This window comes from Equus quagga, chromosome 7 (assembly GCF_021613505.1).
Source record: "Equus quagga isolate Etosha38 chromosome 7, UCLA_HA_Equagga_1.0, whole genome shotgun sequence".
Lineage (NCBI taxonomy): Eukaryota > Metazoa > Chordata > Mammalia > Perissodactyla > Equidae > Equus > Equus quagga.
Genome location: NC_060273.1, coordinates 79,790,734 through 79,815,637, shown reverse-complemented (window position 1 = coordinate 79,815,637; position 24,904 = coordinate 79,790,734). Strand labels below are relative to the sequence as shown.

The following is a 24,904-nucleotide window of genomic DNA, read 5'->3' as shown; positions in this document are numbered from 1 at the left end:
TGCGCCCGGGATCTGAACCTGTGAACCCTGGGCCGCCCACGCAGAATGTGCAAACTTAACTGCTACGCCACTGGGCCAGCCCCAAATCTCGGTTTTCTTATTTGTAAAATGAGGATACTGCCTATTTTGTGGGACTATTGTTGAATTAAATAACTTGTGTGAAGTGTAAAGTACCGTTTACAACAACCATATGTCATGAATGAATGTTAGTTCTCTTTTTAGTTTCTCTTAATTTGTCCTGTTTTCTTCAACTATTTTCTTTTTTCTTTTTTTTTTTTTTTGAGGAAGATTAGCCCTGAGCTAACTGCTGCCAATCCACCTCTTTTTGCTGAGGAAGACTGGCCTAGAGCTAACATCCATGCCCATCTTCCTCTACTTTATATGTAGAACGCCTGCCACAGCATGGCTTGCCAAGCAGTGCCACATCCGCACCCGGGATCCAAACCGGCGAACCCCGGGCCGCCAAAGTGGAATGTGCACACTTAACTGCTGCGCCACTGGGCAGGCCCCTCTTCAACTATTTTCTGTACTCATCTGTTGACACCTGTGACACTACTCATTTTATCATTCTCCAGCAGAAAATAAAGTTGAGAGACTAAAGGCAGAGCAGATCCAAAGTACAATTCCTAGGGATTTTTTTCTCTTGGTGGAAAGAGGGAGCCAGTAAAATAGGTCTGTGGGATCTTTTCCATTACTTCAGTGGCGGGTGTATTAATAACTATTAGAAATTTGGAACTTTTCAGAGTTGGAATTTAAAATGTTGGGTATTTATATGCCCTAACTATATTAGTAGAATGAATGACTTTTTCCTAGGTATCTTAATAGTTAGGTGTGTTTTTTCCCTGCCCTTGATCCAGCAATCAAAGATTCCAAAGATTTTGCTTTAAAAAAAAGAAAAAGAAAAATGTTTCCCTAGAAAAAGAAAAAATAGTTTGAAAAATCTCTAGATTAGACTATCTCTAAAGTGCTTACAATTTCATGAAGTAGATGGAGATCAATAAGGGAATGTTTAGTCTGCCCTCAAGTTCCTGGCTGTACTTAAGCCTAATGAATTTGAGTAATGCAATTCTGTAGATTCCATCCTTAAATAAATAAAGAAATCTTACACTAAGTAAAAGCCAAGGAAGAAGACCTGAGCTATAGCGGTACAATATAAGACTCAAAGGATTTAAGATTTGTGTAAATTGACATACGACATAGTTGCTTAACTATGGAGTGCAGTGTGTGTGAAAGTGACTTGAATTGGGCAAGTGTCATTTACTGTCCTGTGGACACCTAGTGGTGAAATGTAACCCTTCAGTGGGAGCAGGGAAGTACAACTAAGGAGTGACAGCAGTTTCCTCTCTACCAAACACCTTTACACGAGTTTGTAGTCTTGTTAAATTAAGCAGATATTGACCATTAAATGCTTTACTCTCTGATTTCCAATTTTAAGAAAATGTACATAGATAACACCTTTTTCCTCATTCTTTCAGTTCTAGAAATTTTTTTTTTCTTTTTTAGATTCTAGGTTCTAGTTCTAGGGAGCACTCACTAGCTGGAGTAGGTCTTCCCATAACATGAAAAATTGAGAGGGTGAGATTTTTTTTTTTTAAGATTGGCGCCTGAGCTAACAAATGTTGCCAATCTTTTTTTTTTTTCCTGCTTTTTCTCCCCAAATCCCCCTAGTACATTGTTGTACATTTTAGTTGTGGGTCCTTCTAGTTGTGGCATGTGGGATGCTGAGCGGTGCCATGTCCGCGCCCAGGATCCGAACTGGCGAAACCCCAGGCTGCCGAAGTGGTGCTTGTGAACTTAACCACTTGGCCATGGGGTCGGCCCCAAGGCAGGGTGAGAGTGAGCTATGCCCTTGGACTAGCTCGGGAGGAGGTAAGCGCATAACGTTTCCAGTTGTTCCTTTTTGACTCAATAGAGATACTTGTAGAGTAGGCAGACACATGCTAATCTTTTAGTTGAGGTCCATAAATATTTATTGTGTACCAGTTTTCGGTCTAGCACTGGGATGAGTGCTGAAAAATTTCAGATGTAGTACAGTCCTTAAATTTACCATCTTTTTTAGGGGAAAAAAGGTGTAGGAATATTAAACAAATAGATAACAGTATAAAAGAAGCAGCGGCTTTTTTTTTCTTTTTTAAAGAAAGATTAGCCCTGAGCTTACATCTGCCAATCCTCCTCTTTTTGCTGAGGAAGACCGGCCCTGCGCTAACATCTGTGCCCATCTTCCTCTATTTTATGTGTGGCACCTACCACAGCATGGTGTGCCAAGCGGTGCCATGTCCACACCTGGGATCGGAACCGGCATACCCTGGGCCACCCAAGCGGAAGGTGCGCACTTAACCGCGAGCCACCCGGCCGGCCCCTACAGCAGCTGTTTATAGGACTGTTCAGAAGTGAACAAGATGAACCTGGAACAACTTGCTATAGCAATAAGAAAGGAAATTAACAGACTACTGGGTTTTTTGTTTTTGTATAAGTACTTTTAATATCCTGATAGACTTTTTTTAGGTCTAATTGATATATTACATTATATTAGTTTCAGATGTACAACATAATGATTCGTTATTTGTATATATTGTGAAATGATCACAATGTCAACATCTGTCTGTCACCATTCATAGTTACAAAATTGTTTTTCTTGTGATGAGAAAGTTTAAGATTTATTTTCTTAGTAACTTTCAAATTTGCCATACAGTATTAGTAACTATAATCACCATGCTGTACATTACATCCCCAAGACTTATTTATAAGTGGAAATTTGTACCTTTTGACCCCCTTCACCTATTTTGCTCACTCCTGCCTCTGGCAACCACCAGCCTGTTCTCTGCATCTACGATCTGGGCCCCCCCCCCCCCCCCCCCCCCCCCCCCCCCCCCCCCCCCCCCCCCCCGCCTCAGATTCCACATATAAGTGAGCTCATGCGGTATTTGTCTTTCTCTATTTCTCTTAGCATAATGCCCTCAAGGGCCACCTAATGTTATCACAAATGGCAAGATTTCATTTTTTTAGGGCTAATTATTATTCTGTTGTATGTATACACCCCACATCTTTATCCATTCATCCATCAATGGACACTTAGGTTGTTTCTAAATCTTGACTATTGTAAATAATGGTGCAGTGAACATAGGGGTGAATATATCTTTTCACCCCATTAGTGTTTTCCTTCCTTCTGATAAATACCCAGAAGTGGAATTGTTGGATTGTATGGTAGTTCTGCTTTTAACTTTTAGGGGAACCTCCCTAGTGGCTGCACCAATTTACATTCCCACCAACAGTGCACAAGGGTTCCCTTTTCTCCACATCCTTACCACCACTTATCTTTTTGACAACAGCCATTCTAACAAGTCTGAGGTGATACCCCATCATGGTTTTGATTTGCATTTCTTTGATGATTAGTGATATTGAGCACCTTTTCATTGTTGGCCATTTGTGTCTTCTTTGGAAAAATGTCTATCCAGATCCTCTGCCCATTTTTTGATTGGATTGTTTGCTTTTTTGCTATTGGGTTGTATGAGTTCTTTATATATTTTGGATATGAACCCCTTACCACTGATATGATTTGCAAATATTTTCTCCCATTTGGTAGGTTGCCTTTTCATTTTGTTGTGGTTTTCTTTGCTGTACAGAAGCTTTTTAGTTTGATGTAGTCCCTCTTGTATATTTTTACTTTTATTGCCTTTGCTTTTGGTGTCAAATCCAAAAAAATGTCACCAAGACCAACGTCAAGGAGCTTACTGCCTATGTTTTCTTCTGGGATTTTTATGGTTTCAGGTCTATGTTCAAGTCTTTAAATCCATTTTGAGTTAATTTTTGCTTATGGTGTAAGATATTGGTCCAGTTTTCCCAACACCATTTATTGAAGAGACCATCCTTGACTACTGAGGTCTTGTCAAAAGAACTTAAAAGCCAATAGGAAGAGGCTCCCACAGACCAAAGTTAGAAAATTTGAGCATCAATAACAACTGCAATAAATCAAAACCCCTAAGTTAAAATCCACGAGGTCACAATGACACCCAAGAAACCTCATTAATTTCACCTTTGAGTAATACTACAGAACCAACTCATTCTAATAAACCACTTCATAAAGAAGCCTTTCTTATATGAACTATGCCTCATGGTAACTAGGTACTTGTTATGAGGGGTTTTCTCACTATAGAGGTATTCCAACTAAAAATTGAAGATAGAATAGTACACCTTGAACGAAATTAGAGATCCAGGTAATGATCATCAGTGGCTGTTAACATTACAAAAGAGCTAACCAGAATTATGTACCCTCTGGTGAAGTACACCGCCATCTAGTCTTGTCAAAAAACTGAACGTGATTACATCAAGCAGGGACAGAAGAACATGTTAAGTGATAGCACAGGAATGCAATCAGTAAAATGTAGAATACAGGTATTACAGGACCAGTGCCCCAGTTTCTTTGACAAGTAAATTGCAAAGCAGGGGAGAAAGAGGCAGGGAAACCTATAGTTTCAACGAGACTTAAGGGACATATCAACCAATATGGGATGTGGCCCTTATTTGGTTCCTGACTCTAACAGTTGAAAAAGGTATTAAACAATTGGGAAAATTTGAACATGCAAGTGTTTGCTATTAAGGAGTTGTTTAAAATATGTGACCATGATATTACTATATTTTGTAGAATAATCCTTTTGGGGGCCGGCCCCTTGGCCGAGTGGTTAAGTTCTCAGGCTCTGTTTTGGCGGCCTAGGGTTTTGCTGTTTGGATCCTGTGCGCAGAGAGGGCACTGCTCATCAGGCCATGCTGAGGTGGCGTCCCCCATGCCACAACTAGAAGGACCCACAACTAAAAATACACAACTATGTACCGGGGAGCTTTGGGGAGAAAAAGGAAAAATAAAATCTTTAAAATAACCCTGGGTAGCTTATAAACCGAAATTTATTTCTCACAGTTCTGGAGGCTGGAATTCTTAGATTAGGGTGCCAGCATGGCCAGGTGAGGGCCCACTCCTAGGTTGCAGACTTCTCATTGGGTCCAAAAGGGGATGAGGAAACTCTGGAGCCTCTTTTATAAGGGCACTGCTCCCATTCATGAGGGCCTCACCCTCATGGCCTATCACCAACCCCTAAAACCATCACCTTAGGGGTTAGGATTTCAACGGGCATAAAAATTCAGACCATAGCAGTAGAGGAAGGACAAATTAGGTGGTGGTAATTGCTATGGAGAGAAAAGAGTAAAGTAAGGAGGACAGGAAATGACAGGAACGTGAGGAGACAGCTGGTATTATTATAACACTTCAAAACTTTATGGAAAAAAGTGAGGACTGAGCCAAGTGGAAATCTAAGGGAATACTGTTCCAGCAAGGGCAAAGACTACAAGGTAAAATTGTGGTTGGAGGTCAAAGAGAAAGAGGTAGTGAGGCATCAGATCATGTGAAGCCTGTTTAAGCCTAGGGAAAAGCTTTGAGCAGGCAAGTGATTTGCTGACTGGTGTGGGAAAACACTAAAGTAGCAAGGGTGTAATTTTAAGTGGGGGAAGACTACTTGGAATAATCCCAGTAGTAACTTACAGTAAATAAGCAGTAGGAGTGGAGATGGTGATTCTGGATGTACTTTGAAGCTTGCTAAGATTTGCTGACTCCAGGTTTTTTTGAAGAAACTGGAAAAACCACTTAAGGGAAATCAGAAGTTCCTATCAAGAACCTATCAAGCACTTGTCACCACAAAAAAAGAAACTATCTGAAGAATAAAAAAAAATTCCTTTTTCCTTTTCAAGGCTGTTAGCACTAATACCTGTTTTATTAGTAGGTAACTGAAATACTGCAATGTGTTCACTACAAATGGGACAGCTTGAGACAGCAGCTGTGGGTGCCTCCCAAAGCAGCTCTTCTCCCTCCTTACTAATAGAATCCACTTTGTTCAAGGGATGCTTGGCTCCTCTCCCCAATCCCAAGAATGAATCTTGAATAATATAAGCCAGTAATTCTTAACTGGAGTAGTTTGGAAATCCTTGAGGGGTTTAGTTATCACAATAATTGGGAGACACTAGAGGCATTGAGTGGGCAAGGGCCAGCCAGAGATGCTAAATATCTTCCCCCAACACACCACAAAACAATCCTTAATAAAGAATTATTGCACATCCCACAAGGTTCCCACCAAGTGTTCATGTGGCTGAAAACTTGAGCCTAGAATTTATTTCTTATATGAATCCCAGGCAGCTTTTAAATGTGTTAATGAACACAGTATCCCAGGAATGTAATTATCACATAATCTCCTTCATATTAGAACACTGTATTGATTTCTTAAGTAAATATAAATTCCATTTCTAAATAACATTGCAAAATATTACAAAAGGAGGCATTATATCCAATGGGGTCTAAGCCCATGCTCTTAACAGACTCCTTAAGGCATGGCATGTGACAGTACTCAATCAACACGAGGGGAAGTCTGTTAGAAGTCTTGGGAAATAATTCTTAACACTTCAATGAGATACAAGAAAGATGCAGTCACCTTTCTGGTTCTGAAACTGTCAGCATGTGATAATTAGATTAGAGAATTTGGGAAAACACACTGAGGATGAAAGAGCAGAAATATAGAAAGAATTGGGGTTCCTGGTATTACTGAGCCACTGAAATCATATCTTAGGACTTATTACTAGACATGTTTCTTTACTGTAAGCCAATTCTGATTGGATTTTTGCTCCTTAGAACTGAAAGCAGCCTGAAAATACTAGACCTGCTTTTCATGCTAGATAGAGATCTAGAACTTTCAACATTCCAAACCAAAATGGGGCTTTAAGGAGGGAAAAAAAACTCCTGACCAGACTTGTCCTTGGTGATAACACTCATTATTTCATTATACCGCCCCTTCCAAATCTTCAATTTGTATTTTCAGCCAGCGTTAGAAAATCCTGTATTTCACCTGAGTGACACTAGATCAAGGAATTTTGAAGTATGATTTATGTCATATTCCTGAAGCTAAATCTCAGGGCCTCACCCCTCACGAACAAGAGATCAAGATGATTTTCATATTTATTTTTTTTAAAAAAATCCAGAATGGATCAAAAAGAACAATCTCAAGGATACAAGTGCCAGACACAGGCCACAAGGTAGCTAGAAAAGTATGCCTTAGGAAATTGGAGCCTTATTACCTTGTTTTAAAAGCTGTACCTAGCATAAATAGCTAACTTTATTTTTCATCCATCTAGCTTCCCCTGCCCTACCTCCCAAAATGGCACAGCTGGCTTGCCTTGCAAGGCCTCAGTTGAAGAATCCCAAGTACACACAGGCCGGTACAGCAGTACTCAGCTAACTAGAAGGATCTCATCCTCATATGGTCTCATTTCAGGTCTATGGGCTGACTACCTTCATTGTTGTGTGTGAGACGGTTTTACCTCTTGAAAATATGGCTACTTCAGCAGAAAACAACATTAAGTCTTTATAATAATCAATAAGTCATCTCCCGTCCCTTTTACATGCAGCTGAAAAACGACAGGCTAGGAACAGAACATGTGAACTTTGTACTGCTGGAATTATCACTCATTAAATGATCATTAGCTAACTGTCACTAAATGTACACATTAAGGAAATTATATATAGAATACTGCAAAAACACAGTAAAAGATGAAGTTTGCCCATTTCTGCTCAGGAAGTCCCTTCACTCCCAAGCGTCATAGTATGTTGTCCTTTCAGCTTCCAAGTTTACTGCTATTACTGTTTCTCCTCCTTCTGATCTTCCTTTTGTTCCCCAGTGCTGGAACTTCCAGAGCCTTCTCGCTCAGATGCCATCTGTTAAAAAAACATTTGAGAGCCATTCATTTAATGTTAAGGCTGACAGTTTGCTTTCTGAAGAACTAAATAACATAGGGAGCATATCCTGTCTGTTCCAACCTCCCTCCCTGCTTGTCTACTATTGGTGGTTTGTGTGATTCCTTCCATTTGACCTTACGCTCCCTCCCAAATTAGAGTTGAGAAGGCAGGAAAGGTATTTTCAATTCTAATACTCCCAGTTCTATAAAATGGCTATGAAGAGAGCAATCAGTGACAGTAATCAAGAGAAGTTACATGGGGATCAAGTTAGGAGCAAAACACCCATCAGCCCTTGTGTACCTTTTTGTACGCCATTTCGAAGAGCTTCAATGATGCCTGCTGAAGGGAAGATGCTGCCTGCCTTATGTTTTCTCCGGTTTCGCTATCTTTTCGAGCCAGGAGCTCTCTCATCTTGGAAATCTCTTCTTTCAGCTTGTTGCACTTAAAAACCAAACCAAACCAAGCCCTCAGTTTTTCTGGGTTTCTTAACCTATTACAGGTAGCAGTAATATTCAGAAGCATTTCTTAAAAACTAAATTCCCACACAGAAAAACAAACTTAAATGACATTGGTGACAACGCCTCTAAACTTCTTGAGCTATTTTAAAAGTGGGCTCACCTCATCAGCAGGCAATTGGTCCTTGAATTCTTCCATCTTGGTTTCTGTGTCGTGAATGATTCCTTCAGCCATATTAACTGCTTCGACTCGTTCCTAAGAGAAATTAGAAATGTAGTACCAATGAAGATTTCCCAGTCAACCAGGTGACTGAACGTCTGCACTGAGCAAAACAACATGGTAACTGCTGCATACAGTTACAGAATAAAAATATCAAGAGACAACAATCACTGTGATCTCGCATAGCCTGGGATGTTTGTAAGAGATTTCAGCTGGATTATATAAGATGAGAATTTTGACATGGGAAGACAGAATAAATAAGAAAGGCATTCCACACACAAGTTACAAGCAAAGGCAGAGAAGGGATATATTGAGCGTAACGGAAGATATAAGATGAATGACACATGTCCCAACTACTTTCGCCTCCCAGCTGAAAAGGCAGAAAGTAATCACCTTCTTTCGGCGGTCTTCCTCAGCATACTTCTCTGCATTTTTAACCATATTTTCAATATCATCTTTGCTTAACCCACCAGAAGACTGGATCACAACTATAGTGAAAAGAAAGCACCTTGTTACTTCCCAGATAAAACTACATGCCTCTTCGTATATTCTATTAAGAAAAAGAAAACTCCTGCACAGAGTAGCTAATCTTGATGTGAATTATGAAAAAAACAAATACCCTGTTGTCTTATAAGAAGGAAACCATGGGTCTGAAATATACAAAGACCAACTGTCCTGCCTGCCTACCAAAACTTCAGCAATCCGGAGGCTCAGTGCTTGCCTGTTATGGAGATAAACACACCTGTTTGTGAATTTGATAAGTGGGGAAAAAAGGGGCAAGGAAGGACTCATCATCCTCCTGAGGCTGGGGGGAAAGATATGCACAACTTAGAGGTTCTAGCTCCTAACATAGAGGAACTCCAAGGTCCCTCATCTGACTCTTACAGTCTGATAAATAAGAGCACTTACTCTGCTGCTCACGTCCTGTACCCTTATCTTTGGCAGAAACATGTACGATCCCATTGGCATCAATGTCAAATGTAACTTCAATTTGAGGGACTCCACGAGGGGCTGGGGGAATTCCAATCTAAAATAAATAAATATCCAGAGTAAGCTCCTCTCGCAAAGGGGTCCAGTGCTCTATTTCAAAACCTATACCATCTTCTGGAAAACAAGTCACTTGGTTCCTAGGAGAAACAAGTGATACTTAAATGTACAAAACCACAACGTTTATAAGTGAGGGGAGTAGTTTCATTGCTGCATAAAATAAAGAGGGCTTATACCAGTGAAGACTGGCTATAGCAAAAAACCATTAATCGCTGTATGTACCTGGGCACAGAGTAAGAACAAACCTCTCCATTAGTGCTCAGCTCATCAAGAACCAATAAGCAACGCTAACTAAAAGCCAGAACATCAAATGTCTTTTACAGTACTAACCAAGAATTTCTCCTAATTAATATTGCTTATGAACATTTCCCTGACTCTTATATTTATAAACTTTTTGATGAAGTTCCTAAGGCACAGGGAACAAGCAAGGCTTCTAGGTAAAAACTGAAGCCAGGGGTATCCAGTTGCAGAATTTGTCTGTATATGATGTTAAAATAACAGACTATGTCTGTGTCTGTCACCAGTTTATGGTATTATTATTACGGGTTAGAATATAATCTAACTTTACAGTAAATAGAATGAGGAGCATAATATTCAGGATTCCCAATACCTACCAAAGTAAACTGTCCAAGAAGTTTGTTGTCTCCAGCCATCTCTCTCTCACCTTGACACACTTTAATCTCCACTTGAGTCTGTCCATCAGCGGCTGTAGAAAACACCTAGGGAGAAGGAAACTTGCTGGGTTGGGAGTCTGATGAAACTACTCCCCTTATACAAAGTGCTAGCCAAAGGAAGAAATTCACATCCCAACACTGTAAGAGTCCTAATGTACACTACGTTCAGAACAAAGACACATATTTTTGCAGGGAACAGGAGAAAGCTTAGCACAGCAAAAAAGCATACAACAGCTACTGTTTCAGCTGAGCAAATGCATTGTACAAAGATGTAGCATTAGCACAGAGGGCCCCAAGAGAAGGAGCTAAAAAGTGAGGTGTTGAAACATGCTCATCTGGGGAAATGGGTCAGAGACAGGACATATATTTTGTGCTCAGTCACAGGAAGTCACTGCACACTCTTCTTCAGAATGATGTGTTGGCACTGCACAAATACAGCAAGTCATAGGTTTTCAGAAAAATATCAAAATTGGGAAAGTCAGGAAATAATTCTTAATTCAAGACCAAGCCATTGTCCAGACAGCCCTGCTTGGTATCTGAAGACCCCCATCATTCACCTGGAAGACAAGCACACTCCCCTAGCCTTGGCCAACCCATTCTTTTTACTGCCTTTGAGAACAGAAGAGTACAGGGAATTCAGTCCCAAACAGTGAGGCTCCTTTTGGCAAGTTATTTTAATCCTGTGAAGGAGAGACTAAAGGAAAAATGCCATTCCTAAAATCATCACCACTGGCTGACAGGTAAAGAACTTTCCCAGGAATAAAAAAAGAGAACAAAAGACAAGATTCTTACCACCCACATTCAACTAGTATGGACTGCAAAACAAAAAGAGAAGTTTTCTAGGAAAAGCTCACAAAAGTAGCTACAACCACATACCTCACAGAACCTATTATCTCTATGAGGTAGGGAAGGGTGGCTCTTACCTGGCTCTTCTTGGTTGGAATAGTGGTGTTCCTATTAATTAGTTTGGTAAAGACACCTCCTAGAGTCTCAATACCCAGAGACAGTGGAGTGACATCCAGGAGTAGCACATCTGTAACATCACCAGCCAAGACACCCCCCTGAATGGCAGCGCCAATGGCCACAGCCTCATCAGGATTGACAGCTTTACTTGGGGCTCGGCCAAAGAGATCCTGCACGGTCTGCTGAACCTGAACATGAAGAAAAAAGAACCTCAGAACAACTGCCTGAGAAGGTCGAGGAAGAGCAGATGTGTGTCCCAAGACCCCACCAGATCGCAGGATAGGTTGCTTCACATGCAAGAAGGTTTACTCAAATTACTATTTTGTAACTGAATTCTTGTTAATGAGCTAATCATGCAGGAAACACACATACTTCACTCATATGACTATCTCATTTACAACCCTTTTAAATTTGGGAAGAATTGGCCTAAGTTTTGTTTTCTGGTTTCCCATACATTAACTTAGAAATAGAAGGTACGGGGCTGGCCCAGTGGCGTAGCCGTTAAGTTCGCACATTCTGCCTTGGCGGCCCAAGGTTCACCAGTTTGGATCCCAGGTGTGGACACACGCACTGCTTGTCAGCCATGCTGTGGCAGGTGTCTCACATATAGAGTAGAGGCAGACGGGCAGGGATGTCAGCTCAGGGCCAGGCTTCCTCAGCAAAAAGAGGAGGATTGGCAGCAGACGTTAGCTCAGACTAATCTTTCTCAAAAAACAAACAAAAAAAGGGGGCTGAACCCGTGGTTAAGTTCATGCGCTCCGCTTCCGCAGCCCAGGGTTTCACCGGTTCAGATCCTGGGCGCGGACACGGCTCCACTTGCCAAGCCATGCTGAGGCAGGGTCCCACACGCCACAACTAGAAGGACTCATAACTAAGTACTGGGGGGCTTTGGGGAGAAGGAGGAAAAACAAAAAAAATAAAGTCTTCAAAAAAAAAAAAGAAATAGAAGGTACAAGGCAAAGGGACATAGAAATTTTATATTTCAAGTTCTCGTCCACATATCAAGTAAAAACCAACTTAAAAGCAGCAGTGTTAATTCAACACTGGTGCTGATGTGGGGCATGTTTCTCCCCACTGCTTATTTTACTAATGCTAGGAAACAGTTCTATTTGAATAGCATGAGATAAGTTGTTAAATAAAAATATCCACCTGGTTCAAAGCCTCTCTTTTTTCCTCCAGGTTTATTGTGTGCATGTTTTCCTAAGCCCATTTACTCCAAAGTAAAAATTAAGAAATTACCATGGCCCAGGATAATTCCATTCAAATTATAAAGCAAGAATTGCACCTTCAACAGGTTCTGTGCTCAGTCATTAGTTTTCCACACACCTGTCCTTTCAGAATGATGTGTTGATGAGTAAAATGCATCATCGCACAAATCTTTGCTGAAGAGATGCAATTACAAACCCCAAATACTATGCTGCAATGACACGTCCAAAATTGCCCCTAGAGACGACTTAGTATGAAGGTTTTAAGCAATCTCTAACCTCAAACTTTGTTTCATTCCTAAAAATTCTGCAGGACTGAAGTTCAGGATCCTCCCCTGCTACCACCCCAGACATTCTGTCCTTTCTAATCCTTTTTCTTATACTCTTTTAAGAAAACAACTCTCTGGTGAGGGCACAAATTCATCCCCCTTTCAGGTCACCAGGGCAAAAAGGCCACATATTCATGTCCCTGAACAACATAAGCCGTTTGTTCCAAGAGAACATTATCTGTTGGCCCTCTCTCCTCCCCATGCCAAGAATTCCATGGGTCCATACCTTAGGCATCCTAGTCATACCACCAACAAGAATCACTTCTCCTATGTCACTCTTGCTGACTTCTGCATCTTGCATGGCTTTTTGGCACGGGGCGATGGTTCTCCTTATTAGATCAGTAACAATCCCCTCAAACTGAGCCCGGGTCAGCTTCATATTCAAATGCTTGGGTCCAGAAGCATCCATAGTAAGATATGGCAAGTTGATGTCCGTCTACAAAGGAAGCGGGGAGACCAGTAGTGGTGAAGTCTCTTTATTACTTAAAATAAGACCATACCTTCGGTCAGGAAGACTTTGAAAACCACGAGGATCAAACCTACTTTAAATGGACAGCCAACAAGACAGTGACTATTTAAGATTCAACCTCTTTTCTTCCCAGAGGGTAAACTTTATACAATCGGATCCTGGGGGCAGACATGGCACCACTTGATGAGGCCACGCTGAGACAGCGTCCCACATGCCACAACTAGAAGGACCCACAACAAAAATATCCAACTATGTACTGGGGGGATTTGGAGAGAAAAAGCAGGGAAAAAAAAAGAAGATTGGCAACAATTGTTAGCTCAGGTGCCAATCTTAAAAACAACCAAAAAAACAAAAAACACAATGAAGAATAGAGAAGCAGGAAAAATCCCCGTTCAGGAGATGAACTGTCTTGCCACTAAACATACATTAAAAATCACACTACTGTTTTCTTTTACTAAGTTTTAAAGTATTCCATGCACATGAAGAGAAATGTCAAAGATATGCTCTGAACCAAATAACCAGCCATCAAGTAAGAGCTTTATAAGTTTCAGGCAGATAGTAAGAAAGCTACCACAGAAATGCTAAAGAAAACTACAAGGACTGACTTTACTGCCATCACACCCATGGAGAGCAGCTAACACTTCCACAGTCACACCATGTAACATCCAGTATTTAATAAACCCCAAATCCTAATAAGGCATGAATTGAGAATATTAAGACTAACAAAACATCACCAAACATGCTGAAACAGGTGTCCCAAGGGTGAACTCTCAGGAACAGAAGTACCTTAAGTCTCCCCTCACACTTCACATCAAAGCAAGGCCAACAGGGAATAAGACTGAGGGGAGCAAGTCCTTAACCACCTTTCTTCAGATAAAGTACCCTGGACATTTAAATGCTTAATAGTGAGAGCTGACACACCTTCTGTAGAAACAGTGACAGTGCATATAGCTCTAAAGAACTCCACTGACAACTTTGCTCTTTCTTTGCAAAATATTAATAAATGAAACCAGAAAATAGAATTTAATTATCAAAACCAATGCCATCCAATAGAACTTTGTGTGGCAATAGAAATGCTCTCTATCTGTGCTGTTCAATTCAGCAGCCACTAGCCACATATGGCTGAGCACCCGAAACTTTATGGCTAGTGCAATCGAGGAATCGAATTTTTAATTTCATTTAATTTTAAATACTCACATGTGGCTACTACCATATCAGTGCAGTTTTATACACTGTAAGTTAACGACAATCTGAAAAACCTGGGACTCTCAACCCCCTAAAGCCAGTTCATCATAAAGTTTTGTCCCTCTCTCAAATCTAACCACATTCTCTCTCACCACCTGGTGTGCTGCAACAGCATCCCGACATTTTCCATCCACTCAGGCTGCCCTCTGCCACAGGACTCCCAGGAACAATACCCTACTCCACCTCAGCCTTTTCCCAAAACCAAATCTGACCGTGTTACTGCCCCCAGCTTAAAAGTTTTGAGTGGTTTGTACTCACTTATCTCAGCATAGACACCAAATCCCAAATCTATAAAGCCTGTAGCCTCATCTTCCATGCCCCCCTGCCTGTGTGCACTTCAGTCACACTGGCTCTTGCTCAGGTCTTCACCCCAGAGCCTCATACTTACTTGACTCTCTCTTTTCCTGATCAACTCATCTTTCAGAAGCTCTCCTTATTATGTCCAACCTCTGTCAGGCTCCTCTGTTATTAAGTGTAAATCTAACTTTACCTTTTTACCACATTAAAAGCAGCTTATATTTAGAGTACTTACTATTTACTACACATTGTCCTAAGCATGTTATATGTATTAATTTAGTAATCTTCATAACTCTAAGGGGGAAAGCAGCACTATTATTCTCATTTTATAGATAAGAAAACAAACAGAATTGTTAATTCATCCAGGTCACACAGCTAATAAGTGATGAAATAAGGACTTAAACCCCAGCAGTGTGCCTACAGAGCCCTCTTAACCTCTATGTTACATTACTTCTGATTTGACATTAATATAATGTTTTAATTAAAGTCTGTTTCCTCAAACCACTCTTTAAACTCCATAAGGGTAAAAAAAATGCTTCTAGAAATTTATCCTACAGATTTACAATCACACATGCACAAACATTATAAGCACAAGAATGCTCCATATACCTTGCTATAAACAACAAAATGCTGGAAACAATCAGTAGGATACAGCCTCACTAAAACCAACACCCCGCCTCCAAACAGTGTCAAGCCCCTGGAAAGAATTCTAAGCTATCCTCTAGCAGTGCCACATATTTCAACCCAGCCCTAACCATCATATTGCAAAGTTCTGCCACTCTGATAGCAGGGACAAGGCAACACCATCAACATCATGGATGACTGTACAACTTTGTCACTCCTCACAGCTACTTAAAAAAAACCCGGGTTTGACTGGAGGCCAATCACTTTACCAACACAATGTCAACTGCTATAAGTATCTCTTCTTAGTGGGGGTGATCAAACTAACAACTAAAGTAGTCACAGGGTCTGCTTTCCTGCTGCCACCTGAGAACCCGGAAACAGATCTCTTGCTTTCCCTCTTGTTGGGTTTCTGACCCAAATCTAACATGCTTCCTATTATCCTGTTCTAAGTGGCTAAGACAAAGTAAAGCTCTCACCTCTCAGAACTAGAGCAACACAGACTGACACCTTCTGCAGATACTCAGCAAATCTGATACCCACGGAGGAAAACTTGCACATGTGTACATACACCAGCCTTCAGCCACGTTTCACAGCTCATTTTCTAGATTGGTGATTCAAATAATTAAATGAGAGACAACTAGAGACTCACACAAAGAGATGTCTTAAGACAGTAGCAGTTCTGAGAGTCTCCTAGTATTTCCAGGCTAGTAATTCTAATTTTGCATACTATTAGTCTAAATTTTAAAATCAGTATCTTTAATTTAAAGCAAATAAGCATATTCAGTGTCATTCAAGTCTTAATTATTATTTGGCTCCAGTATATACAACCTCTGATTTTGGTAGTTAACAAATTTCAGCTCATCCATAAACATACTGCTGCTTTGCTCATGGAAAGCCATTTACCACCAACCAGAAAACTGTAAAAAGATTAGACTGACATTAGGCCAATGAGGACACGCTATTTAAATAAACTCAGGCTGAAAAGATGCATCAAGACTGCTGGAATTTGTCCACATCTCACCTGCACAGATGAGGACAGTTCACACTTGGCCTTTTCAGCAGCTTCTCGAACTCTCTGAAGCGCCATGTTGTCTTTGGTCAAATCAACCCCCGTCTACAAAGAGAAGACACACAACACTAGTATTAGTGAGGTAATGAATATTACTTAAATTGCAGTGGTAAGCTGTAACAACACAAAATAGAGCCATACCTTTATAAACAAGCAGAAATTACTTATTACCCTTAAAAACTTGTAGAAAACAGAAAACATATTCTGAAAAAGCTATCTAGGGGGCCAGCCCAGTGGTGTAGTGGTTAAGGTCACGCGCTCCACTTCAGTGGCCCACGGTTCATGGGTTCAGATCCCTGGTGTGGACCCACACACCACTCGTCAAGCCATGCTGTGGCGGCATCCCACATACAAAAAAGTAGAAGAAAACTGACAACAGATGTCAGCGCAGGGCCAATCTTCCTCACCAAAAAAAAGGCTATCTGTGCCTGGAGTCAGAGGGCTGAACTGATCTCGGTTCTTGCCAGCTGTAGAATTCTAGCTCAAAAAAGGAGTCCCCAAGATTCCTTTTCCAATATTGTACACTGAGTGCTGTATCCTTTTAATCTGTTTGTTCCCAATCTGAAGCTACAGGAACCAAAACAGTACAGTCCACCCATGCAACTGAAATGCAATCATTTCAGTGGTCTATTCTATGTTCTATTAGGGGCAAACTATTATATACAATGCAAATAGCAATCTGAACAAGAAACTCTCAATATCCCAATGTCTAAACATTAACCACACTGGTAACTAACCTCCCTTTTGAACTCCTTCACAATGTGTCGTAACAAGGCCTGGTCGAAGTCTTCACCACCTAAGAAAGTGTCTCCATTGGTGGATTTCACCTCAAACACTCCTTTCTGGATTTCCAGGATCGAAATATCAAAAGTTCCACCACCTAAATCATATACAGCAATGCTAGGGAAAAAAAAAAAGAAGGCCTTAAGGAACAAAAACTATCACGAGGGTATAAATTTCAATAACCAAACAAACATAAACTTGGCTATGTCCCCCAAGGTGTAATAATTATGGATTTCTTTCTCTCTTTTTTTTTTTTGCTTGAGGAAGATTGTCCATGAGCTAACATTTGTGCCAACCTTCCTCTATTTTGTACGTGGAACTCTGCTGCATCAAGGCTTGATTAGCGGTGTATAGGTCTGCACCCAGGATTGAAACCTAGGAACCCCAGGCCACCGAAGCAGAGCACACAAACTTAACCACTACGCCACCAGGCCAGCCCCAAATTATGAAATCTGATAACTGCCGAAGTGATGTGTGTTAACATGTGGTCCCAATAGCTACATGTAAGACACACAGCTGAAATGAAATAAATTCAATTTTTGAAAGCAAAATTGACAGTATTCAACCACTCTTTTGGATGAATACTTGCCAACATGCATACCAAGGAGGAAAAAAAGACCATAGCCCAGTACTTAAAAACAAACAAATAAATAAAGGAATGATCTTCAAATGAATGAAAAACACAGATCATACAGCCTTGAAGGTTAAGGCATCACATTTTCAGTTGGAGTACAAGGCTCGATCACTAAGAAATTAAGATGATAATTTAGGATAAGTCTCATAGTTCCATAAACTTAGTCTCACAAATCCAGGTAGAACTTACGGCACAAACTTACATTTTGTCTTCTGATTTGTCTAGACCATAAGCCAGTGCAGCAGCTGTGGGTTCATTAATTACTCGAAGTACATTTAGTCCAGATATCTGACCAGCATCCTTCGTGGCCTAAAGAAAAAAAGCATTTTCTACTCCTGTGTCCCAAGTACAATTAATTTCCTGAATAAGAAAGCTAACTGAACACACCTGTCTCTGAGAGTCATTGAAATAAGCCGGGACTGTGATCACAGCATTTTTTGCTGTATGCCCCAAGTAATTTTCTGGAAAAGAATCAAAGAATGAAATTCAATCATGAGATTCTGTCAGATAAATACGTAATAGAATTACTAATATAGCCTTGAAGTCACAGACAGCACCCACCAGTTTTTTAGCATGTGACAATACGTAGAGACCTTGTAGGAAAACACTCCAATTAAAGACACACATTGAAAACCCAAGATATCACCTTAACACTTTAGTGAAGGTTCACCAGCTATAATAACCTACTTTTTAAACTTGAAACAGTTACTAGTTTTTTCAAATGGGAAGTTCTAAGTTTTATCTAACAGAGACAAAAGCTTAATGTGTAGTCTTTTGGCTTTCAACACAGAATACTTCTCCCTTCCTGGGGGGAGGGATGACCACAAGCAAGGCACCATTAGGAAAACGTAGAAGACAAATTCACAATCTGCAGGGAAAGTGTGAAATTAACAATGTGTTGCCATTCCTCGGTTTTCTATAGAAAACCTACCAGACTCCTACAAGGATATGGGCATGGCAGCTAGTGATTTCAGAGGAATCAGCCAGTTCTCCCAACTTCCCCTGATGTGAACTCACCTGCAGTCTCTTTCATCTTCATCAACACAAATGCTCCAATCTGACTTGGAGAATAGAGTTTTCCATGAGCTTCAACCCAGGCATCACCATTAGAGGCACGCACAATTTTAAAGGGAACATTCTTACTGAAAGACAAAATTTACGTTTGAGAAAACATGCCAGTGCAGCCTACCATGACAAAGCTCCCATACACCATAAAGTCCAACCCCACCCCGAGATCCACAGCCAACAAATGAGAACTTCAGGATTCAAGAAAACCTTTAGAAAGCAATCATTAACATGTAAAAACATCGTGATGGAACCTGAACATTCTTTTTTCCCCCCAACAAAAGAATTATGCTGCTTATTGGGAAAGCAATTACACGGTTACTGTAACACCCAGCAATCACACTACTAAGTCCAAGAGAAATGAAAACAGATGTGCACACAAAAACTGTACACAAATGTTTATGGCACCATTAATCATAATAGCCCCAAAGAGAAAACAATCCAAATGCCCATTAACTGACAAACAGATAAACAAAATGTAATACACATCCATACAATAGAAAAATATTTGGCCATAAAAGGGAATGAAATACTGATACACATTACAACATGGATCGACCCTGAAAATATACCTGATCTGCACATATCGGAGCCCATGCCGCTATCGGCCTTATGGGTTTAACACCAATTTACATGGTCCAGGAATGACTAGCCAAATCTTCACACATCATGTCAATACATACCAAACACCTAACCAGGGATCCTGCTGAAAAGATTCTTTTGTATGGCCTTTGCAAGTAACTACACTTTTGCTCTTACTCACATGTCTTTCTGTACTTCAGGGTCATCATATCGCCGGCCAATGAGACGCTTAGTGGCATAGAATGTATTGTTTGGGTTGGTGACAGCCTGTCGCTTGGCCGGCATGCCAACAAGTCGTTCACCATCTGCTGTAAAGGCTACAACCGAAGGGGTGGTTCTGGCACCTTCAGCGTTCTCCAGCACCTAAAACTCCCAAAGTAAGATAAAGAATGAGGTTCCAGTCATCACCAGTGTCTTTGTATCAATCATTTAAGACAAAACAGGTGCCAAGTCACAACACAAATGCTCAAGAACAGTACTAATGGGCATGTGTTTCTTTTTGTCTTTTGGGTGGTGTTTTTTCTTCTCCCCAAAGCCACCTAGAACATAGTTGTATATTCTAGCCGCAGGTCCTTCTGGTTATGCTACGTTGGACTCCGCCACAGAATGGCTTGATGAGCGGTGCTAAGTCCATGTCCAGGATCCAAACTGGTGAAACCCTGGGCTGCAGAAGCAGAGCTCACGAACTTAACCACTTGGCCAGAGGGCCCGCCACTGGGCATGCGTTTCTGCTGTATGAATGCAGATATAGTAAGTACCTACTACTGGAAATAGATGTTTACATTATTTTTAGCCATTTACTTCAAAATAACTTATAACTAAAAACAAAACAAAAAACTGGAATAAATTTAAATTGGATCCTTCATACTCAATGTTAGGACAAGGAAATCTTTCCTTCCATATGGAGAATTAAATCTACATTTTTTTTGTGATGGCTACAAGTTTCAGGCACAAAAAAAACTGTGAAGAAGCAATTCAAGAATCCCAGGGGCTCTAAATCTTGAGATGAACCCAGTGAGAATAAATGTTTCATGAACACAGTTAAGGAGGCTTCCAGGACACCTCTACCATAGCAGGGAGTTCCTAAAAATGTGCTTTACTTAGGATATAGCCCATGCATTACGCGGAGCTCCACCTGCTTCTAGACGGTTTCTGCACCTCCAGCCTTGGTTCAACTCACTTACAAAAATGCTGGACTCTAAACACGGAAACAACCAACAGTGGAAGTCATCCCAATGGGTTCCAATGGTAACTTAGCAGTCTTACCTGTATACTACGACACATTTAAGGCTTGGGAAGTCAAATCCATTCAGTCATCAGCACCAGGCAATTAAGCACAAAGGTTGACCTCACAAGGGTCTTAAGAACTTAAAAGCAGCTCTTAATACGTCCCTACCTAAGCCAAAGAACACAGAATTCTGGATGGGGTATTAGCTATCACTACATGATCCAGAGCTTCCAATCATGCTCACCTTTGCCTGTTTACCTTCCATAACCGCCACACAGGAGTTGGTAGTACCCAAATCAATACCAACAACTGCTCCCTTAATTGCTTCTGATCTGTAAGACATTTAAAACACTGCTTTGGTTATTGTTATCTTAATAGTGGTCTCCCAAATGGCTGCAGGAAAGCTTAAAAAAATACTTGATACTGTGGGAATAGTAACATTACATAATCTATAAATAAATATGAATGTGTCTCTCTTTCTGAACAGAACAGTTAATCACAAATTTAGAGACATTTCAAAGAAAGTGAACACTTACGCATAGTCCCGCCTTGAAACAATTCTAAAAGCCTCATGACTAAGGCCATTCCAGCCATCCTAAAAAACAAAAAAACTTATATCAGACATCAACTATACATGAAAACTTAGGCTTGTTCCAATTATTCTTCTGAAGAACACATGAAAGTTTAATAAGACTTTAAGTCTGTTAATTGAGTGGCTATCATATATAAAACGTACTGAAATGAAAGTATTTCATATTTAATAAACATTATGGTACTGAAACAACCAAATCTGATAAAGTTATGAACCTCCCACATAAGTAAAATGAAAATAAGTGTAAAATTATCTTGAGTTACTTTACAACAGGACTTCTCAACCTTGACACTACTTTTTTTGAACCAAATCTCTCTGTGGGGGGCCTGCTCCGCTCACTGTTGGATGTTTAGCAGCATCCTGGACCTCTACCACCACAGGCCAACAGCACAGCTCCCCAAATTGAGATAGTGCTAATATTCGCTGGGGAGGCAAAACTGCCCTTGGTTGAGAATCACTGCATTACAAAATACTAGTTAGATACGCCTCAACTTGTTAGGAACAGTGTATACCTAAACTCTATATACGTGTGTATTGCAGGTGTAGATCTAAATTACTCAGACACACTTCACCCGACCTTGCCAAGTAACTGATTTAAGGGGACTAGGATTAACAGTCATGCAGAGTCAGTTTAGAAAGAGACAAATTTGTCAGGAGTGGCCTCCACCCAGGATCAAAGATCTCTCTTCAACCTAACCTCAGGCTACTCCCAAGCCTTCCTTTAACCACGCGTGAGTGCAAAAAGAGGCACAAATCCTATTCTCCAACGATGAACGTTTTTCGTCCTACACGATAATGAACAACCGAACCATGACCTTTTCCTAGAATCTGCTTACTTTTTCTGAAATAACACAGGAAGACAATTTTACATGAAAGATTCTGAAGAACTAACTGGACAAATGTTCCTAAGCAAGGATATCGCAGCTTTATTTTCAATTCGTCATTTGGGTGCTTTTCTTCCTTCATTTCACCACATCAACGCGGTCCTTACACACTATGTGTTTTACAGAGGCAAAGAACAGTCGTCCTTCGACTCGTAGGGGAAATGAAAACTAGAATAGCGGTTCCCTCGCAAGAGACTGCGTCCCTCGATCCTAAGGCCAAACCTGTTTGATAAGCACAGAAAACACCGTCAGGACTACTATCCGCTACTTCGTGCAGTAAGACTCTAGGTTTGCGAGGGGGTGTGACTCAGCAGCGCCTGAGACATGGACGCAGAACCCTGAATTAGGCCTTGAACCGGGAACGCTGAGTTCTGAAAACTCGCTATCTTCCTTCCCTCCCAATCTCTCCCGGAGGATTCTGACCCCGAAGGGCGCGGCCTGCCGCACAGAGGCCCAAGGCCGTAAGCCCCTGGGAGAAGGCTCGGCAGTTCCTTACCTTGTGGCGGGCGGCCGTGGGGCCCCGGGAGGCTGCGGCGCCGACAAGACGGGCTGCTGCGGCTCGACTGACGCTTATCATGGCGGCTCTACGGTTGAAGTACCAGGCAGCAAAAAGGCGCTCGGACGACCAGGAGCTGCGCGGCACTGCTGGACCAGCGCTTCTGGAAACCTCCAACCACGTGGGGTGGGGGGCGGGGGTTGGTCGCTGGGGCCCAGAGGCCCGCTCTTCCGCTGAGGCGCCGCCTGCTCTGCCTGACCAGAGACTACCTGAACGTCGATCCCGGAGTCAGGGCGTACGGCTAATACGCTTCGTAGCATGATGGTTGGAAAAAGAGCTTCCTCCCGTTTCAGCTGCGGTAGGTCTGGGCTCAGCGAGAGGCGAGGGGACTATAAGATGTATAAAGGCAGTATCTTGGACAGCCCCGGTCTTCAACGGCAGGAAAGACTCAAGGTCACACGGGATAAATTGCGAACCGATTACAGTCTCCTTGCGTCAGTTGCGTGAGAGGAGGGGACTGTTGCGCCTGCGCAGCTGGCATCCTGCTGAGGGCCTGGAGCGCATGTGCGCAGGGAGTGGCGGAAAACGGGGGTGGAGTCTAACTCACAGCACTCATTGGATGCACCAGCGCGCGTGAGTTTGGTCCAACGAACGTAGCCCAGAACGCGTCCGGGCGCGTGCACGCTTCCTGTGCGTTGACGTTTTCGCAGCTTCTTGTTTTGGGAGAGGACGCCATCTTGTTCTAGACTTTTGTTCTTTTATCGACCTCAGGCTTAGGACGTTTGGTGCCCTGCCACGTCGTTTGTTCGCTTTTTGGCTTCTTGTTACTATTGTAGTAACTTGATACAGCTAGATGTACAGACGTTCGGCAAATTCGTGAAGTGTTGACCACAGGGACGGCAGGTTTCCAGCCAGTAAAGCAGCCTTTGGTTCACAGGGAACGTTGGGTCGCATTAGGCTAATTATTGTGCAAACCATCAAGATGACAAATAGAAATGTTAAGCAATAGGATATATTGGAGTATATGAGGAAGCCAATTTGGTATAAACTTAATTTGGCCTTTGTTTTTCCAGTAGGGCCTCACGTCGCCGTTGAGCACGCATTGTATATCTGCTTTCAACGTGTACTATGGCAAGAACACATGCCCTTAAGAGAAAGGTGCAACTTCCCCCCACACTGGCATTTCCTTAAGGATAAGCATCTCTCCCTAGGCTAGGAAGTGATTGCTGTGCTCACCTGTGACCACCCAGCTAGAGACAACAGAACTGACACCCTGACATGTACACAGAGACAGCAACCTACTACCTGCTGTGTCTGTCAGCCGCTGTGCCGACAGAGCAGTCTCATGACTGTTGTAAAAGGGACATTTCAGTCATATGTGAAACATCCTCTTTGGGGGTATATAACCACTCTGTATACCCCACTTTTTTGGTGCCCTTACTTCCTTCGGGAAGAAAGGCCCTGGGCCATGGTCCTCACATTTTGGCTCAGAGCAGACTCACCCACACTTTCCTTTATAGATTGGTTATGGATTATTATTGTTGACAAAGAGAAAATATCTGAGCTCAGGCTTTTCCAAGCCCAGCTGTGCTGGGCCTGCCTGAGGCTTCTCAGGCTGGTCTCAAAACTTTGTGCTGGTTGCTAGAGACAGAGGTTGTGGGTTTTGTAACAAGATGTCAGTAGCCGTTTTGTGCTGTGACTGGTTTCAGATTTGTAAGAAAAAGAATTAATTCTCTGATTCAACAAATATGTGCTGGAGTGCTCACCATGTGTCAGGCTCTGTTCTAGGTGGTGGGAATACGGTGAAAGCAAAACATGAATTCGCTGATGAGATGACAGTGAGATTGAGTTTCATTTTGGAAGTGAAGCAATTTGTCCTTAAAGTGTTAAAGTCCTATTTCAACAGAAAAAATTGCTCCACTATTAAGTGATCACTGCTGGGTGGGGAATTGTGAAGGAAATGTTGGGGGAAGTTTGGGCAGGAAAGAAGACAACTAAAGAGTTTACATTGTGAGGGGGTTGGAAGTGGGAGTAAGAAAATAAACAGAAAAGTCAAACATAACATGGGTTATAGATTATACAGATTGTAAAAAAAAAAAGTCCCTCCAACTCTTAAGTGTTGGCTATTATTATATTATCCTCACTAGTCTACTTAATACTCTTATTTCTCTTGTCTTTTTAATTCCCTCAGAGGTGGACTTTCCTGAGGCCATCGAAGTTACAGGATAATGACTGACCCACTGTTTGTAGAGATTTATGTTCTAAAACACTATAC

The 24,904-nt window shown here is 41.5% G+C and overlaps 1 protein-coding gene and 2 non-coding genes across 3 annotated transcripts; all 3 read right to left on the bottom strand.

Annotated features, from left to right (window-relative positions):
- Nucleotides 1-6,979: 6,979 nt before the first annotated feature.
- HSPA9 (heat shock protein family A (Hsp70) member 9) lies at nt 6,980-22,811 on the bottom strand. Its single transcript, XM_046666012.1, has 17 exons — nt 22,630-22,811; nt 21,194-21,252; nt 20,902-20,989; nt 19,611-19,792; nt 18,800-18,924; nt 18,170-18,243; nt 17,985-18,091; nt 17,103-17,265; nt 16,318-16,410; nt 12,888-13,097; nt 11,088-11,315; nt 10,105-10,209; nt 9,353-9,470; nt 8,837-8,931; nt 8,387-8,479; nt 8,069-8,209; nt 6,980-7,747 (listed from the first exon to the last, which is right to left on the bottom strand). Exons 1-17 carry the CDS (start codon nt 22,708-22,710, stop codon nt 7,670-7,672), a joined length of 2,040 nt encoding a protein of 679 aa, XP_046521968.1. The 5' UTR covers nt 22,711-22,811; the 3' UTR covers nt 6,980-7,669.
- On the bottom strand, nt 10,534-10,594 carry LOC124243137 (small nucleolar RNA SNORD63). Its single transcript, XR_006889632.1, has one exon. It is a non-coding gene; the product is annotated as a small nucleolar RNA SNORD63 (small nucleolar RNA).
- LOC124243135 (small nucleolar RNA SNORD63) lies at nt 12,426-12,500 on the bottom strand. Its single transcript, XR_006889630.1, has one exon. It is a non-coding gene; the product is annotated as a small nucleolar RNA SNORD63 (small nucleolar RNA).
- Nucleotides 22,812-24,904: the final 2,093 nt, after the last annotated feature.

Excerpts from the sequence above, each read along its gene's own strand:
- HSPA9 (XM_046666012.1), bottom strand. The coding sequence starts at position 22,710 with ATGATAAGCGTCAGTCGAGCCGCAGCAGCCCGTCTTGTCGGCGCCGCA. Across the intron at positions 16,411-17,102 it reads TGAAGGAGTTCAAAAGGGAG|ACGGGGGTTGATTTGACCAA; the intron begins GTTAGTTACCAG and ends TTCTCTTTGTAG. Across the intron at positions 8,932-9,352 it reads TACAGGACGTGAGCAGCAGA|TTGTGATCCAGTCTTCTGGT; the intron begins GTAAGTGCTCTT and ends TTTTCACTATAG.